The 18,774-nt window shown below is 42.2% G+C and overlaps 1 protein-coding gene across 2 annotated transcripts; it reads left to right on the top strand.

Annotated features, from left to right (window-relative positions):
- The first annotated feature begins 1,647 nt into the window (after positions 1 to 1,647).
- Positions 1,648 to 17,923, top strand: si:ch211-235m3.5 (BICD family-like cargo adapter 1). Of its 2 annotated transcripts, none has more exons than XM_047594868.1 (10): positions 1,648 to 2,113; positions 3,884 to 4,099; positions 9,606 to 9,728; positions 10,084 to 10,230; positions 10,758 to 10,928; positions 13,715 to 13,879; positions 14,946 to 15,023; positions 15,822 to 15,952; positions 16,150 to 16,270; positions 16,956 to 17,923. In XM_047594868.1, exons 1-10 carry the CDS (start codon positions 1,862 to 1,864, stop codon positions 17,193 to 17,195), a joined length of 1,644 nt encoding a protein of 547 aa, XP_047450824.1. In that variant the 5' UTR covers positions 1,648 to 1,861; the 3' UTR covers positions 17,196 to 17,923. The 2 variants fall into 2 exon arrangements, with proteins under 2 accessions (XP_047450824.1, XP_047450825.1); XM_047594869.1 differs by having other exon boundaries at positions 1,649 to 2,113; positions 15,840 to 15,952.
- Positions 17,924 to 18,774: the final 851 nt, after the last annotated feature.

The raw sequence follows: 18,774 nt of genomic DNA, 5'->3' as shown, positions 1-18,774 counted from the left end.
GCTCGGTTAGCCCACAGTTAATCTCTTCTCTCTCGTAGCAGAGGCTCTGTGAGCAGAAAACCTTGACCTTAAGTGGGAATAAAGGGAGATAATTGGTCTGTGGTCTGACTCAGTAGAAGATGGTTTCATCTTTGGTGGAGTAAATGCTAAAGGTAGCCGATATTTAAATCCTGTGTGAGACTTTAATACATCTGCTACTTCCTCACGTCTTAACGTGCGCACACATGAACACAAGTGCCTTATTAGCTTCGTCTGATTGTTTTATCGAGCCCATGTGCCCCCGTTGGACTTCGTCACACTTACGGCTCATCAGTGAGCTTTAATCTGAGCAGGAACAATGGAGACAATGGAAGCGAGGCGTGCTGGGCCTTGACGTACAGTGCTTCTTCGCTTGCCTGGCCCCTGCTGCCATATGTACAGAAGCTGCGGTCTCCCTGACTACAAAAGCCTTGCCATGCGTCAGGATGCTTTGTCTTTTATTCCCCTGACACGGGCCCCCTTGATCCGTGAGACCTCAAGGAGGCTGACCTTCGACCTCTGGAAAGCGTCTAGACAAAGCAGGCTGACACTCCCCCTCTTTGGCAGTCAAAATCCCTGCACAGCGGACTTGTTAGGCACTTGCTGCATGAAGGAAAACAGACAGAGGACTGCCCCGGTGTCATAGCACGATTGCTGCCAAAGGCGGTTCTATTGACTTGGAGGGGTTAAAACTTGTAGCGGGCTCACATACGTTTGCATATGTTATTTGCATCCATGTTACGGATGGATGAGGCCACTCGTGTTTAAAAATTGTACTGGAGAAAACAATCAGTGTTTTGTTGTTTTTGTGTTAAGGAAGTTAATCTACACCATCATTATAAGAAGGGCAAGTACGGAAAACAGACACGCCTGTGACACATAAATCATCAAATGAAGCATTAAAATAAATGCAGATTTTATTACTTGGACAAATAATGAAGCTATATAAATTCCAAAGAAATGTGTAAGCGATACTTGTCAAAATATTGACACTACAGTTATTACATGAAATATAAATGAAGGAAATATGTTTCCAGTGTAAGGTCTTTCCTGCTTAACTTTATAACTCTTCCTGCTGAGAGTTCGTCACACTTAGGGCTGTGGCCATCAAACTTTATAACACTTAACACTTAAAACGTTCTTATTTCCTTATTGTAACCATTCACCTCAGTTATACTGTGCAATATTAGTGTTTAAGCATCTTACATCTTATTTTTTTTTATTCTTTATATATATATATATATATATATATATTCTTATATTACTTTAATCTATTTGTATTTGACTCTGTCAAATAACTTTGTGGGACAACACCAACAAAACAATTTCATGTACTAATTAATAAAATATTCTGATTCTGAATATGAAGAGGAACTACTGTGGATTCATCACACATGTGTCAGATGTTGTTGTTTACTTAAATAAAACCACCACTATAACCCATTTTAAGCAGCTTTTTGTGTTGGTGGTGTAAAGAAATTCTTATCTTTAGGTGTGCGTAATTTTCCACGATGCCACAGGGGGGCTGCGCTCTGGATGAGGACAGGTGTCAGTCTGCCTGTTGATCGGGGAGGTAACTGTTGCTCAGGTGACTGAAGCCAACTCCCCTTGGAGACTTAAAAAAAACACACAGTCAGCTGCCGGTGACAGAAGGAGCTGCCTACTTTCACTGTAGAGCTCAAACCTTCAGCTTCAATCACGCACAGACTGACAGAGCTGCTACACGCAAGTTTCACGAAGGGACATCTCAGTAGCACATGAATGGCACCTCTTTAGCGCGTCTTGCTCTTCAGTCTTTAGCATAATCAATTTATTTAACTAAAAAGGTGCGATTGATTCAGTCATGGATCGACTCGGGGAATGGAGCTTCAAGTCCAAGAAAATGGACCTGGTGCAGGAGGAGGATTTCTACTTCGACTACGGAGCGGAGGAAATAACAGATTATCAAGACCCCAATGAACTTCTGGCTGCTCTGAAACAAAAGGAGGAAGAGGTTATTTTGGCAGCCCAGCTGGGAAACGCATTGCTCCTGGAAAATCGTCAACTGAAAGAGCAGAGCGACAAACTTCACGACAAATACGCGGACAAGCTAGAGGTAAGAGCAACTATTATGTAGAAAAAAACGTCGTTAAATGACACGGAATAAAGTAAAATGTTAGAAAAATGGAAGATATTCTGCAAAATGCTCTGGTTAAAAAAATAAAAAAAGTTTGGACGACGTCGTGGCTGCCAGTGTTTGAAGTAGGCGAGTAAATGAAAGTACCCCAGTAAAAAAGTGTGTTTTATTTCAGCTGTGGATAATTATACTCAATGGAATCGCAGTAAAATATCCGCTTACGTTTTGTTTTTTGTTTTTTATCTGGTTTGAGTCAGGAGAGAAATTTATTTAATCTATTCCCAAAGATCAGATTACCAACTATATCAGATACCCAGAGGATGTTTTATTCAAATGTAAGCGTTTAAAATGCAGACAGATCGTCGTTTCTTTACTGATGTATGTCACATATTTAATAATTCAGAGCACTGGGCACTTTATCAGATAGCTTTGTCAGTCTTATGCAATCCACGGAAAGAACAATGGGCTATTTGAAAGTGTTCCTAATATTTTGCCCATCCCCGAGATTAGTGGAGGAAAAATATTACGCAGGGCCTCAAAACTACCACCTCAGTAATGAACTGGAAACATCTTATATGCTGAATGTATGGCAGAGCTCTTCATAATAAAGTGGTTTTAATTGGCTGATATGATGATTCAGTTTGACACAATAAGGAGGAAAACAGATGTTTGGGTTGCATTGTCTTTGGTATAATATTCTGATTTAAATATATTTTACAGGCATAAAAGATGATTTTGTGCTCTGGTATTCACGTGGTTGCAGATTAATGCCTCTTTGCATCCTCTAAAAGAGGTTTCCCTCTTCTGCTTAGGCTTTAAGTGATTCTTAACTCCTGCAGTTAACGTCTACATCTTACACCAAGAGAGCAAACACATTGGCCGCACATTTTAGACGCCTCGAAGAAGTTGACAGGGGGTGATCGTCCACTTTTAATTCGCTAAACGACACGTAACCCCAGAGAGGCCAGAGAAAAAGGAAACTCGGCAGGTGTAATGACGCCGTCCCACCAGAATCGCACACCTGTTACATCAGACTGGATAATGGATTTATTGCATTACCAAGGTCAATGACACCTTTGGATGTTCAGTCTTAAAACTTATCAGGTGCGACTGTCGCCTAAATCAGCGCCAGAACAAGTGGTCAGCGTGTTAATGTGATAAAGTACTGTACAAAGATTTGAACATGTGGCAGCAGCTCATCTGACATAACGTGCAATAAAGCTGCATGAATGGCTTTATTAAAGCAAATTTGCTGATCATCTTGACATGTCATCATTAAAATTATCAATCAGTTATCAGGGGATTTGTAGATTAACCTCCTTTTTGATGAACTGATTGACGCATCATTTCAGCTCTAATGGAAAAAAAGAACATGCATCTATTACATTCATACACCTGTGTATATGTGTTTTACTGTATATCCACAAAGCAACCTCAGATACTCCATTTTTTCCCACACTATAACAAATAACAGAGGTGCAATACAGAAACATCATAATAAGGCTCATCTTCGATAAATACAGTTCCAAAAACACAAGTCATCCTCAGAGTCCACAAGTTGACTTAGTTACTCCTTTATTCAGTTACCCCATTTTTAATTCAGCTGTCACATATTTCCTGTGATGCTTTACAGCCCCAAACAGGTGCATGTGGTCACTCAGCTTCTTCCCAAAGCCTAATTTATTAGTGTTATACTTTCAGACCGACATAAAGTGACATGTTGTGTTTCTTGTGCTTGCCCTCTTTCAGGAGCTGGAGCAGGGGAGGCATGACCTGCGAGTGAAGCTGGAGGGCTGCCAGTCCCAGTGGGAGAGCCAGGTGGGCGACCTGGAGAGGGATGTGAGGGACCTGAGCGCCCAGGTGGAGCGGCTCACCCAGGCGCTCAGCGAGGCCGAGAGGGAGAAGAGTCAAGCCCAGCTGGAGCACAGCGAGCACACTCAGCGGCTCAGGGAAGAGCTCAACACCGTGAGTCTCACACAGTAGACAGTGCCACTGGTTTTGCGGAACAGTTGCGAACTTTATCTCTTGCTCTGCGCGCGACGCGATCTGAGGGGACTCTGTGAAACTAACACCTGCAGTGGATCCAAGGCTGCGGGATGCGCCGTCAGCCGATCCGCACGCTGAAACTCTGTGTTCTCTGGGAGCCGCTCGGGTATCAGTGTGAGCCGTGCTTATCTGGTCTGAAGCGAGGCCAGACTCTCAGGCTGTTTGTGGGCGCCGTGCAAGGCAAGACGCTTATTGTACAAATCCAAGTTTTGAAAAAAACAAAAAGGGGTTTTTCATCTAAGCAGGAGACACAGGCAGGAGTTAGTCTGTTGTTGTGAGATGGTCGCCTCAAGCAAATGATCCGTGCTGGCTCATCTGTGTGAGATGGAAACTATATGTAAACAAGAGGGGGGAGTGAAAGTTGTGTGAAGCTCTGGTTTCACTGTACACATTACCAGTGTGTTTATCAGTCTGGTGGGAAAAGAATTCAACACCTGAGGACAGATCCAAAGCAGGGGTGTCCAAATTCTTCCCATCGAGGGACAAAATTGAATCCGGGATTAGGGTCATGGGCCAAAAGTTAAATATGGCTATACACAGCATGCATGTGTAAAATAAACACTATCACAGAATAATTTTGAAAAATTAATGACACTGCTCCACATTTATGTTAAAAAAACAATCTATCTGGCTTCTTTAAATAAGAAAAATAACTGAAGCACTCTGACCAGGGCAAAGTAATTAGGACAAAACATGCCCCCATTAATCACATAGGCTTCAATCAAACTTGAATGAGGTCAATTCCACCTCAGTGTATATGTAGCACACACTGTGGTGGAATCAACCTCAGTAAAAATATAATTGTTTTCCCCACTTGTTTTTCATTTCCGTTTGTCTGTGTGCCACTGCCTAACACGCCACCACGGTGGGAAAACAAAATGTATACAGTGGACAAGGCGTGGGCCAAATATAATTAGTGGGCCCCACATTGGGCAGCCAGGATCTAAAGCAACAATTAACTGGAGAGAAATTTCTTTAAATCAATTTTTTCTTAACATTATTTGATCCCATCGTCCTTGTTGTAAACCATCAATCTATTAACTGATAAAATAAATTGGGCCGATTAATCTGTAACGATAATAACTGCAGCTCTGCATGAGAACATTATTATCTTTTAAACCAGTTTATTCAGTGACATCAAGTTAACGTTTAACTCGGGTACTTGCCTGACGTAATGGATAAATGGGAACATGCTACCGACTCCCTGCCAAATAGTTATGATCCTCTTGTCTTTGATCCCAAGGAAGCGGTGGACTCTGGGAGGAAAGTCCGACGTAATTTACGGCCTCTTATCTCTTACCTTGGGTTAACTGATTGGATCGCGCAGCCAGACGACCTTGAGTGGTTTTCCTAGTCTGAGAAAGTAGATTTCCATGGCGTTACAGTCGTGACGCGTTGCGTTCCATGCGACAGAACACGCTTAGTAGAGCGGATCCTTGTGCTGTTTTAAAAATGCAAAGCTGAGACTGCGAAGTTAAAAATGAATCCAGACGACTGTGCACTCCCCCCCACCATGAGTCAAGGTCCACAAAATAAGGAACTTAGTTTGTCTTTTCCTCCTTTGTGGCTTGACTGAAGAACAGGAAAACAGACTCCCTAGAAGTTCAGGAAAGAGCCAATTTAGATAAAAGCCTATATCTGTCTGAACTGTTCTGAAAGAGGGAAGGGGATGTTTCGTTTGGCTGCCCAGCATCAGACATGGGCAGCTCTGGACTGGACTCTGTGTGGTTGTAAAAAGTCAGAGAAGAAAGTGTTGAAGGAACCAAGTGTGAAGAAGAATCCATGTCTGAGGTGTCTTTGCCAGACGTGGTGAAGGGTAGCGTTGATTCTGCGGTGAGTTCTGACCGTATGTTTGTGATCGTGTGCCGGCGCAGCCACAGTTACGAGTGGAACTGCGGGTGTTTTGCTGCGGCTTCATTTTGCTGGTTTTGTTTTTTTTTTCATTATCAGTAAATCTGTAGACTGTTGTCTGGAAAAGTTGCGTATAGAAAGTGAAAACGCTAAAAAGAAAGAAGACAAAAAAGCCTGTCACAAGTTTCCAAAACCTTTAAGTGTCATAATTTGCCCAACAGCAGCATAAACCCCAAATATATTTAAGTTATTATCATTGACGATGAAGAAATTTAGCAAAACTTCACATCAGGGACTCACAAAACCATATATGTTAGCATACAAGTGCAGAGTTTTGAATGTATGTGAAGGTTCGACAGGTTTCGCAGAGCTTGATCTATTCTAACCGCGAGTGCGAGAAGTGAATGACAGGAATCTGGAGGAGTTCATCAGAAACCATCAACACAGAAACCTGAGAGAGAAAGAAGTTGGAAGGAATTTACCAGCAGCCGAAACAGAAAGGGCAAAAACACACACGGATAGGAAACAAAAAAATGGTGTGAATCTTCGTCCGAGTGCATTTGAGGAAACGGCTGCGTTAAAAACAACGCTGACGTGTGCCAGGCTGCCAGATGATGGGTCAGCGAGTGTTTAAACAGGAGCAGAAAGTAGGTGTTGAAATATCAGAGAGTGACGAGTGATTTCATTGTGTTTTTCTTCTGCTTATCTTTCCTGCAGCAGGAAAAAACCACGCGGAACCCTTCAGGGATGACGCTGTCAGTGTCTGACTCTTGAGTTTGTTAATTAGTCAGTGTAAGGAGGGCATTTCCAGTCAGTCTACAAGGAAAATGTGGTTTTGTGCCGGGAGACAAAACGAGTGTGTACAGAAGTATACATATTGGATATAAAAACATTTAGTAGATAAGAAAGGACTGGAAAGGGAGTACGATTACTGCACGATTGGCTGAAATGCTGATAATATTCAGGGTGTTTGTTGGTTAGTTACTCAACTATACAGGAATCAGTAACACATCCACAAAGGTGCAGTAAGTTCAGGACATTGTTTTGGATCCGTGTCAAGGTGGACAGAGTGTGATTACTCACAATTCGGGTAATCACAAAGTGTTCTTAAGACAAGCTCCTCAAACATAATGTACAAGTACAGTCAATATTGAACGTGGTTTATTAACTACTAAGTAAATAATAAAATGAAAACATGGTCAGTTCATTAGGTACTGTATAGAAAACCAACCTAGTGAAGTTAGAAAACTCCTCTAAATCCTCCCCCATGAAGAATATAATATATTGTTGAGTCTGTTCTTTGGAATACTGTTAAAGCTTCATCAAAAAAGTGTTTTTACTGTATATTTTTAGTAGTGGTATAAAGTTAATCATCTTCCTTTGACTTGATACGGTGTCCACAAATGAAATCAGCCTTTCCCCGAGAGGCGTTCCTAATAATTTGTCCACCCCGTTTGTACCGACAAGTGTCTTTTCTGTGCTGGGCCAACAGATGAAGCACCCCTTTCATCTCCTCTCTTTCCACCCACTGTTAACATGATCACCTACGCTGTCCGGGGGTCATGGTGAGTTATTGGACAGCTGTGACAGATCCCTCGCTGTGGGTTTCCGTTATTGTAAAAGGAGAAGCCTGAATTGAGACAAGCCCCCCGTGACCTCTGCTCCCTCTGCCGGCGTCGCCCAGCTAATAGACAAAAAGGAAAAGACAATATACACGGCAGAGAGATATAAATCTTTCATTTTCTCCTCCGTTGCTGCCCCTCTTACCCAAACATGTCTGAATCCCAGGGGAAAGCCGTCTTTTCTGTTGGCTCCCCCCCCCCCCCGAGGGGCTCGGCTGTAACTGGGGTAGTCAGCTGTTGGATACCTTCGGCTGGTGAAGGCTTGAGGCTTTGGGAGGGGGCTTGTGAGGGGATATCATCTCAAGCTTTGTGTCCCCCTTTCTACTTGTGCTTTGGTGTTCCTCGGTGGGCTGCAGCCTCTATTGTGGGAGAGACGATGCAGCACTAATGACGACTAACAAGCACAAGTGCTCATCTTTTAGACCCACCCCCCCCAATTTGTCTGCATGCAACGTTTTGTTTTTGTCCATCCGCGGCACCACACACACACACTTGTAATTTTAACCCTCGCGCCGGCATCACTTCCTCCCACAAACACTCTCAAGCTGCCCCCTCCCCCCTCCACGTTTACCCTCCACCACACTGTTGTCCAATGCCACCAACCGCACCAAGATGCCCTCTGCTCCATCTGCCGCGGAGGCCGGCCTTTCATCTCGTATTATGAGGCCGTGATGGGACCTGACAGGGGCCCGCCAAACTGCTGACTAAGGGGAACAAAGTTGTCCCAGACCAGACCAGTGCAGGACAGGGGGAGGGAGGGAGGGAGGGGGACGGGTGCTCTGCTCGCTGAGACTTTAGAAGTGAAGCACAGAGTCTTTCATTGTTTCATTAACATTTTGAACTTGAGAGAGAATGGGAGACACAATTAGGAGCTTGGAGAAGTTATTTATCATTTAACACATCACGTGGTTTGTACAGAAGCGTGTTAGGGGAAAAAAAAAATCTCTGCTGTGCCTAAACACGGTGGACCAAGACTGATTACTAAAGCTAAAGCTAAAGCTAATCACTTTTATTATTTTTTGCGTTTTCAACTTTTTTTTCTTGAAATTTCAACTTTTTTTTTCTCAAAGTGCATGATGAAAAAAAAAATCTACCTCCTCCATAATTTTCTCTCATGGGTGGCCCTAATACTCTTCCATAGGTTTGTAAGTGATTAGCTTTAGCTTTAGCTTTAGCGATCAGTGTTGTTGGACTGTGTTTAGACGCAGCAGAGATTCATTCATTCCTTTATGATGAGTGATCCTGTAAACGTTTTACTGTGAGCGTCACATATGTATATTGAATGCATTTCCTGCTTTCCTTTAATTTTTATTTAAATACATTTCATTGGCCGAGCTTCAACCAGCCGAATCGCATCTTTCTGCGTCGCCGTAGACTCTCATAAAATATACTCACAGTAGTAGTTCACAGTAGTTCCTCACACAGTAGGACTGTGATTGGTCTGAATGACTCAGTTGTCCAGTCTGGTAACATGGTTCAGTCCGAGCTAATTTTTAGAGACCATAAGAACAGAACCATTCCTCTCAGATCTACCCTGGGACCCCAACAGGGTTTCTGGCCCCCAGTTTTTGGAACCACTATTACCATTATTTTTGCTTTCGTAGCATGGCCCTTAGCAGAAATGGTAAAAACATATTTGTAATATTAGTAATATTAGTCGCCTAATCCTCAGCGTCCTCTAGATTACAGGGGCTTTCCCCCGCCAGACTTTCTACTATATGACTGGTTATTTTTAGAGACAACATTGTTGTCTCCGCTCTGTTACAGCTCTCGCCTCGGGCTTTGTCTTTGTCTCGGAGTTTCACCGAAACACGTGTTTGTTACAACTCTTCTGACTCAGTGATGATTTTTTTTTTTTTTAAAAGAACTCTTTAACCTCCTCCTCATGTCAAAAAGCAAAAGAAAATGTTTCTTTTTGTTGACGTGGCTCTCCTCTGTGTGCGTTGGAACAGGCGATGGAGGTGGAGAGAGCCATGTCGAGCGAACTGCAGGCTCTGAAGCACGAGCTCCAACAAAAGGGACAAAGCAACAACAGGCAGCAGGATGAGGAGCTGATCAGCGCCATGAGAGAGCAGGTAACTTCTTTACCATGAACACAAGTAAAGAGCCACCACTGAGAGTTTAGTTTTCAATCATCAAACCGAGTCAAACCTAATCCCGAATGTCTCGGTTAATGTGTCTTTTTTTTTTGTAACCTGTGAAAGCAGCATGTGCTCACAGGTACAGACTGACCAGAACAAGCTGCACCAGCCTGTGTCTGTGTGGTTTCATATTACACACTCCATCAAAAAAAAAAAAAAAAAAAAAAATGGGGCCTGTTTTCCTCTTCCAGCTCCTTTTTAGATTGATGGTGTGTGATTTAAGGGAAATGGTGGGCGTCGGAGAGAGTTTTCACATCTCATATCTTCCTTTGTGTGTGTGTTTTCCCAGGTGTTGCGTCTCACACAGAAGGAACAGGCACTGGAGCAGCGCTTGGAGAGCGTGTCCTCAGAAAATGCCGAGCTGAGGTCGAGTTTGGCCTCTTTGCACGCCCGCTTGGCTCTGCATGACCAACTCGACCAGCAGCGCAGCCAGCAGGTACGCACGCACACAAACACGTAACGTCGGGGACCTGTGGCGAAAGCACACACACCAGACACAACAAGCGCTCTGTCTTCTGTCTTCAAAGACGTGCCGATTAGTTATTCATTGTAGCGGCACGCAACACAACACGGCGCGGTTCCAGTTTGTGTATGAATGGAAGAGCCCCGGTAACAAAGGGATTATGGAGAGCATTGCTAAACAATCGCCTCATCCCCGTCATTGTGACTTTCGTCCGCAATTCTGGATTCCACTCGTGCTCGCTGAGTTTCATGTTGCGCTGGAAGCTGCAAGCTGGAATCTGGAATCTGGCTCGTCAGGATTTCTGTGAATGTTTGTGTGTTTTGACAAGCGCGTCTCATTTTTGAGAGATCACTTAACTCTGGGGTAAAATCACATATCTATATCATCTATGAACAGCCGTCAGCTTATCACAATCATGTTTGTGTGTCAGACTCCGTGTGCAGGTTCTTTATCTGTGTTCATTCATGTGTGTGTGTTTTTGTGTCCCCTTGTGTTTCCAGCTAGCCGAGGCGTGGCAGGAGGTGGAGGTGGCCCGGGGTCGCTCGCAGCGGCTGCAGGCCCAGGTGGAGGAGCTTGAGGAGGAGGCGTCCCTGCGCCTTGGTGACTCTTCTCTGCTGTCCGAGCTGGAGAGCAGCCTGGACACGGCCGGCCTGGGAGTGGGCAAAGATGAGGTAACCTGCTAATCCATTGCCAAATCTGTTATTGTTATAACACATCCACAAGCTACTGGGTTACGTTGCTTTCTCAGCATGAACCCAAGCACTGTAATTTATTCATTCAGCCACATTGGTACACTAACCTGCTGCCAGTAAATCTCATTAGATTGCCGAATGTGTATTAATCCACAGATAAAAATAGTCCTGAATTAATTCCGTTTACTCTTGCTTGCGTAATGTTTGGCAGAAGCTACAGTTTCCGGCTGTTTAGGATATTACAGAGCTTTTCTTTCTTGCTTTGGGTTTTTTTCATTGATTTTCTTCAATGCGGGAAAAATGCCTGATAGGAATTACTAGGAAATATGTAGTGAGAAAATATGAATCTTTCAGCTGTTTCTTTGGCACTACATATCCGAGTGTTTTATGAAATTCTTGGGGATGTTTTAGTTGTAGATGCACTACCAGTCAAAAGTTTGGCACACCTTCCTCCCGTTAAATGTTTAAATGAGATTTTTAGCAGAAGGGGAGAGAATGATTAGAAGTATTTTAAACTCCTCTCATGACATAGAAAGCGTGTCATGGTGCAAAAACAAAAATAAATCACTGCCCGGAAATAGGACACGTTATCAGAGCAAAACAACAAAGACAAGCAGCCTTGACTACGAGGCTGTAAATTCAACTTCAATTCAAATTCAATTCAAATGAGCACCCGCCGATTGAAACACCACCAGCAGTTTCGATAGGATTGTTTGCACAGACTTTTTTATCTCCATACTGCAAGTGCTCGTTTTAGAGCTTCCTCAATTGTAGTCCTGCCTTCAATGATTCACAGGTCATGTGTGTTTTTAGAGGAAGTTTCCGTGATGGCTGAAAACAACAATATATAAAACGATATAGATTTTTCTGAAGGAGTGAGGTCACACGATAGTGGCGTCAGAAAAACATCATCCATAGGTTGAATTTTAGGAAACGCGTGTATTGAAAGTAGAGTGGCCGTGTCTGCAAAAAGGAACGCGGTGACAGAACATGTTGTTCTTGGGGACAGTGTGACTTATGAGTGACGGGAGGATGCATTCTACGAGGAGTAGGTGTGAAGATCCAGATTTTTACACCAAAGACGCTGCAAAGAAATATTATAAAATATGTGACTGACATTTAGTAGACAGCACAACAGGTTTACTGCCTGTGTCTCTCTCTGTCTGCTGTTATTGTTTGGTTGCAGCAGGAAAGTGCGATGTGTGACTGCACTCATGAGTCATTCACTACATTTCCTGTTTGTCATGGCCACATTGTTGGAGAGTTTACACGTTTTAGAGCTCTCAGAATATATAAAGTACCTCAAGGTCCTTTTTTTATTCATAAAATCAAACAGTGGATTAATGTTTGAATAAATGCAAATAAAACCTTTTTTTTTATTTTTGTATTTACTTCTTTTCCATTCACAAATTAATTAAATAGTCCCCTGGGTGTCCAACTGTATGCACCGGACACATCTGTCATGTTCAGATATCTTTGTCATCATGAGATTAACACTGTCATGTGATGTATTGTACTCAGCAAAGTTGAAAGCAGTAACGATGAGGTCATACCTTCCTCAGGTGTAAACACCTGATGTCACTCAAGACAGGATAGAAATATGTGGCGTGGCAAAAGAAAAACAGGAAAAGAAATCTTTTGTTTATGACTTTGTTTTGTGTCAATGCCCATTTTATTTCTATAGGACGTTTAAATAGCCTATGGCCAACTAAACAATAAAACAGTAAAATAATACAGATAAAAGATCCAAAAGAGGTGACTCGCTCAGCCAAAGGCTAGGGTGAAAAAAAGTAGGTCTTAAGGCGGGTTTTAAAAGTGGGATGGCTGCTCACAGACCAGACAGAAGCAAGTGAAGCATTCTTGGTTTAAGAAGGGAAACGAGAAACATCCAGGACGATCTGATCTGCTGACCTAAGGGCTCTGGAGGGACGATGCACTTTCACCAGGTCAGATAAGAATTCTGGGGGCAGCCCATTCAGAGATTTAAAAACAAATGAAAGAATCTTAAAATAAATCCTGTACCTAACTGGGAGCCAACGAAGAGGAAAGCTGCTGCATTCTGAACAAGCTCTTGTCCAGAATGCAGCTCTGTGTTGAGCTCTGATTGGCCGACGTACAGAGAGTCACAATAATCTACAAGAGATGTGATAAAGGCATGGGTAACTTTTTCTAGATCAGTCCTTTTCAGGCAGGGTTTGACTTTTGATAGAAGCCAAAGCTGAAAAGGTCACTGAGCCGACCTGCTTGTCCAATTCAAACGCCCCGTCAACAATCACACCAAGATTCTTAGCCTGGGATCCTATGTAAGGTGCTAGTGGACCAAGGGAGCTGGCAAGAACCTCAACCAGGTCAAAGGCGACCAAACAGGACGACCTCAGTTTCATTTTCATTTAGTCTAAAAAAGTTTAAGTCCATCAATGTTTTAATGTCCCTCATACAACCGAACACAGCATGAACAGATTCCTTAGAAGGGACCATGTAATGGCGAGTACAGCTGCACATCGTCAGCAAAGCAATGAAAAGGAATACCACGTTTCCTAAATGTGGACCCCAGGGGTATCATATAAAGTGAGAACAGTAGAGGGCCCAGAAATGATCTCTGGGGTTCACTTGTGGCAGCTTATGTTTCCTGTATTGTAGGTTGAATATACTGTAACAGCTTCGAGCTACAGCGGAGCAGGAAGTTCGGCTGACACTTTAAACCCTTTCAGAAAGTCAACGACTACACATGAATAAATGCGTTTTTTCTCCCTTGTTCTGCTCAGATGACTCAAGAAATGGGGTCCATCCTTCAGTTACTGCTCCCACTGACCCAGCCACCCAACAGCTCTGGGATGTCAGAGGTCGCGGGTCAGCATGGAGACCTGCAGGCCATGCTGCATCGGTTGAAGGGAGTGGCCCAAACCCTGGCGCAGACATCCAGCTCTCAGGTGAGCAGCGGCCACACAAAATGAGGACAGGGCGGGATATGCGAACAAAGGGATGACCTTGTTGTTTGAAACCAAATGGGAGTGGGAAAGGTACACTGTGGTTTTTATGTCGTCAGTCTTTGAATCGTATATGGTAGTGCATGGATGTAGAGCACGTAGGCACAACTCTGAGCTCTGAAGTTTGTTTGGGTCACGTGTGCTTGAAACGCAGACAGGTATTAATTTTAAGCAGAGCCGATTTATGGCTTTTTGAGCTCACCTTGTTTTCTTTTGCGCGCTGAGATGAATGTTGATCCAGGGTAATGCGGGTGTACTGAAAGCTGGTTGTTCTTTCAGAAAAATCATTAATCTTTTATACATAGAGCAACCTGTTGACTCAGTCAGCCTATCTGCCCCCTGGTGGCCGTTAAAAATGTCATCACGGTGTCTTCGCACAGGCATCAGTTCATCAGGTACACGAGTGAAAACAATCTAATATAACAGTCACTGCACTAAATCATAGCTTTATGTTATAATTAGTTTTAGTTTGTTTTGAAGCCATAAACAACCCCACTGACTAAAATAGTCAAAATAATAGAAGCACGTGTGGGTACAACTCTGTTTAGTTTAATAATAGAACAAACCACATTCCCCAAAATGAAAAACACAGTTAAACCAACAGCTCTTCATATTATTTGAAACAAATGCTGAATACAGTAACCTTCGTGAAGCTAAGATAAAGTGCACGACTGTTATTTGGAATTTGTTTTCTCTGGTGTACCTAATGAACTGTCAGTGAGTGTATGTTCCCTTCTGCCCACATTGGATGCCAGTGGATTAGCGCAACTGATACCTTATGCACTTTACTAAGCCTCTCTGTGCCATTAGTGAGCATATACAATTGTCCACTTGTTCCTCATGGCATTTGAATTGCATTCAGTAACATGCATTTATCACTGTAACTGAATCTCCAGCTCCACCCCTTCCTACCCCAGAGCACCCTGCATATAGGGCACAGCCACAGAAACTCCTTTGGGTGTGTGTGAGCGGCCGTCACCTGATCTCTTTGTTAATGTCTCTGTCCCAGGAGCTGAATCTGGGTTTCGTCGACAGGACGGGTGATCAGTGTGGGAATCTGAGCGCGGCGCAGGAGCTGAGAGATCAGGTAACCTAGTAGTGAACAAACACTGTCTGTCAATGAGTAGAAGGGCCTGTAAGTGAAGCGTTATATGACAATTTGGCCGTGCCAGTCCTGGCCTTGTAACTATCTCTGCAGTACGTCAGTAAGTGTCATATCGAGATTAAGAAACTTGGAGTCGTACGTTTTATGTTTTATTCTTTTCCATCTCATCGTAAAATAGTTCCCTATCAGCTGCAATTAGCATAAATTAAACAATTCACTGTGTGACCTTTAAACACTGGACATGAATGTTTGACATTCATTACATTAGTTTTCTTTCTAAATATAACACCTGGAAAAGTTAATTAATGTTCACAAATTGCATTTTGTCTTATGCAACATTTGTCTTTTGTCAAATGTTTTATTTTAGTATAAATTTACTCCTTGGCTTTCAATAGCATTTGATCTTTTTTTATTTCTCTGGTCACCCCGAGTGTTAATAGCTTTACATTTCTTGATACATTGATGTTGATTTATATTTTATATGTTTTATATGACATGTTGAATGTGAAGCGCTTTGGTGCTTAAATCGCAGCATAGCCCACTGACACATTAGTGCAGTCTGTGTGCAATCACAAGCACATTTTCCCAAAATATTATACCCCTATGCCTGGTTACTGCCTTTAAATATTTTATTATGGTAAGAAAAGTAAGTTTGAAATCCTGATCGACTTTTCAAAGTATATCAAAACAAACTCAAAAGTGCCTGTCTGGAAAGTTCTTGGAGGGTGGAATAAATATTAATGGGAAAATATTGTTGTTTTTTTTGTGTGTAAATTACAGTGTTTTATCCTCCTGCAGAACGTCAAGCTGCAGAAGGAAAACGCTGAGCTGTTGCAGAAGCTGCAGAACATAAAAGATCAAGCCGACGTCGTCCACCAAGCCATCAGAGACAGAGACGATGCCATAGCCAAGTATGTAACTCATGTTTTTCTCAAGATTGTATTTGAAATTAAAAAACACTTTCCAGAGTTCACTTTAATCTGGAATAATTAAAAGACTGGATACTGCTTACGTATCCTGCACGTATTCCTGAATAAAAAGAATTTAACTGTGGTTGGTTTTAACAGTGTTTGTATGTGACTGACGAGGTTTCACTTTTTTTTGGCAGGAAAAACCTGATGGAGGTAGAGCTGGTGAGAAGTAAAAACGACATGATGTCTCTGAACAACCAGTTATTAGAGGCCATACAACGTAAACTGGAGCTGTCGCAGGAACTGGAGGCCTGGCAGGTGAGGCCCTTCGTCCTCTGCAGAAATTTTCGCACGATCAATACATTTAATTTACACTTCTAAGCCCTGCATCCTGATGGAAAGTCTTTCTGAGACATCCTGTCTGCAGTTGTATTAATAATAGGACAGGACATGAATGCATCTCAGTCTGAGTTTCCTCAATAGAAGGTCAGGGACAGATGCAGCCATATCTCTCTCAGTCCAGACAGTTTAAAGGGATATGAACGGCAGGTGTCTCCGTCTGTGTGTCCTTCTGCCGCTGAGACACTATGCCAAGCCGAGCCATCTGCCAGAGTGTCTGATCTCTCATGCTTTGATGAAGACGATAATATTTCAACCAAAACACAGATTTCTTTTCTCTCTTCAATATCCTTCTTAGCTGAGAGAAGAAATATACTTTCACCTTCTCTAATGAAACACGTTTATTAACGATCAAATTGTCTCAAATCTTGTATGTGTAGATACCAACTGGTGTTATCTGCAATACAAAGATGAAAAATGATAAACAAACAAAAGAAATGAGTAATGTAGTGATAGAAGGCATGTGTATGCAGAGATAAGTCAAGAAGAATGTGTTTTATATACAGAAATATAAAGTATGAATTATAAAATTTCTAGTGGATAAAATGATGATCAACGTTAAAGCAAGAAATTACAATAACAGTGGTTCCTTCCTCCTCCACAGGACGACATCCAGATCATCATCAACCAGCAGCTCAAGACCCAGCAGCAGTCGGAGCTTTCTCAGAAGAAGCCCATCTCCAACGGCATGTCATTCTTCCGCAGACCCAGCAGGACGCCCTCCACCTTGTCACGCCAGTCCTCGGCCTCCTCCACCTGGAGTTCAGACACTAATCCGGACAAAGCCCAGTCCCCCTGGAGGGACTGGTTAAGACGAGGCAAAGGGGCACAGTACAGCCAATAATGGACATTGATTGCTATGGCAACTTATCGACTGCTGGGCAGGATGCACCAGGAGAAAAGCTCGGATAAGTGGAGCTCCCCATGCAAAGCGTGTGGTGAAAAAGAGCCATAAAAACACTGAAAAACGGAGCCACTGCGAACAAAGACTCGTCAAACAGGCACTTAATGGAAGACATTTCACTAAGAGGCTGAGCCTTACAACAATCTAAACTGTGACAACACTAACATTTTCACATAATTACTTTGAAGGACTTGCTTGAGACTGTAAATATTGTGCCTTATTTGTAATTGTGTAATATTTTGTTCTATTATATATGATTTTATTTGAAATACGTGGTAGGCGTAGAGCAGAGGACAGTATTTGTTCAGATTATTTAACTTAAAGGATCAAGGAGAGACAAAGGGTCAGGAAATATACGAACAAACATTTAATTTTCATACTGAATTTATCTTTTACCAAGTTGGATGTAAGTAGTCACTCTTTTTGTAAAAAAAAAAAATGTTTGTATGACCAACACTGAATACCTTCATACACTGAGAATGTCATTATTTTATTAACTCTGTTGTATGTGTGTGTTTTTGTGTAGCAGACACATGTATATGTATAAGTTCTCTGAGTGTTCAGTATTGAAGCTGCTCACTACAAAGTGTGCTGTTTCCTAAACTGTCTGACTGACCGCACCAGGAATGACCGTCGGATAGTTTCATAAACATCAAATAATCCTTTCAGGTCTTTGTGTGCTTTTTAGACTGCTCATGTTCTGAACCTTAATGAAAGGAACAAAAAAAGAAAAGAGATTCAGGCAGCTGACCTCCCATCAAACAAGATAAGTGCTCCTATAATCAGCAATTATTATATAATATATAATGTGCTTGTGATATATATTATATACTTTTCTGCCCTTATAAAGAGAATATATTCAAGGAAATACAATTAAAAAAAAATAGAACTAATAAACGGTTTTTAATTTGGAGGGTTAAAAGACATTTTAACATGCTATAAAAATACAGCATCACACCTAAAAAGATCAGGTACTGGGATTGTTATTCAGGGGGGGAAAAAAAATAGTTTTAGGCTTACACGTACTTAAAAACCACCCAAATATTTTTCAGATATGTGCAAATTTGTTCAAAAGTAAGTGCAAAAAAACTTCAGGGTCGAATTTGTACTACACTGTTGCATAAAATGCATGCAGGGGATTGATGACTAATACTCAGTGACATAATAATTACTTCACCAGGTACTGAAACTTCTCACTTGCATAATTCACATAATCTGCTTTGGAGATTGGAGGAAAAAAAAGCCCTTGAATGAAACAGAAACCAATCTCCTCTGTGATGTTGGCTTACAGGGGCTCAGGGAAGATGCTGTTAATGGCTAACAGATTTCTGCTTCCATGTATTGCGCAGTGTAAATGTTTAAGAGCCTCTAAAGGTTTAGATTTTTACCCAACCATCAAGTGACACCATGGGCAAAGCGCCTGTTCATTCTGCAACTTGAGGGATCCAAACACAAAGCCAGAGTCATAAAGATCTGGCTACAGGGAAGTGCACATCAATAAGGGAAGACCTACACATCA

The sequence above is a fragment of the Mugil cephalus genome, chromosome 9, assembly GCF_022458985.1.
Source record: "Mugil cephalus isolate CIBA_MC_2020 chromosome 9, CIBA_Mcephalus_1.1, whole genome shotgun sequence".
Classification (NCBI taxonomy): domain Eukaryota; kingdom Metazoa; phylum Chordata; class Actinopteri; order Mugiliformes; family Mugilidae; genus Mugil; species Mugil cephalus.
The sequence above is the reverse complement of the archived record's forward strand: the minus strand, read 5'-3'. Positions and strand labels throughout refer to the sequence as shown.

What these genes read in the sequence shown, in the direction of transcription:
- si:ch211-235m3.5 (XM_047594868.1), top strand. Translation starts at nt 1,862, where the DNA reads ATGGATCGACTCGGGGAATGGAGCTTCAAGTCCAAGAAAATGGACCTG. An exon ending in TCAGGGAAGAGCTCAACACC is followed by an intron (nt 4,100 to 9,605) that starts GTGAGTCTCACA and finishes GCGTTGGAACAG; the next exon opens with GCGATGGAGGTGGAGAGAGC. An exon ending in TCAGCGCCATGAGAGAGCAG is followed by an intron (nt 9,729 to 10,083) that starts GTAACTTCTTTA and finishes GTGTTTTCCCAG; the next exon opens with GTGTTGCGTCTCACACAGAA.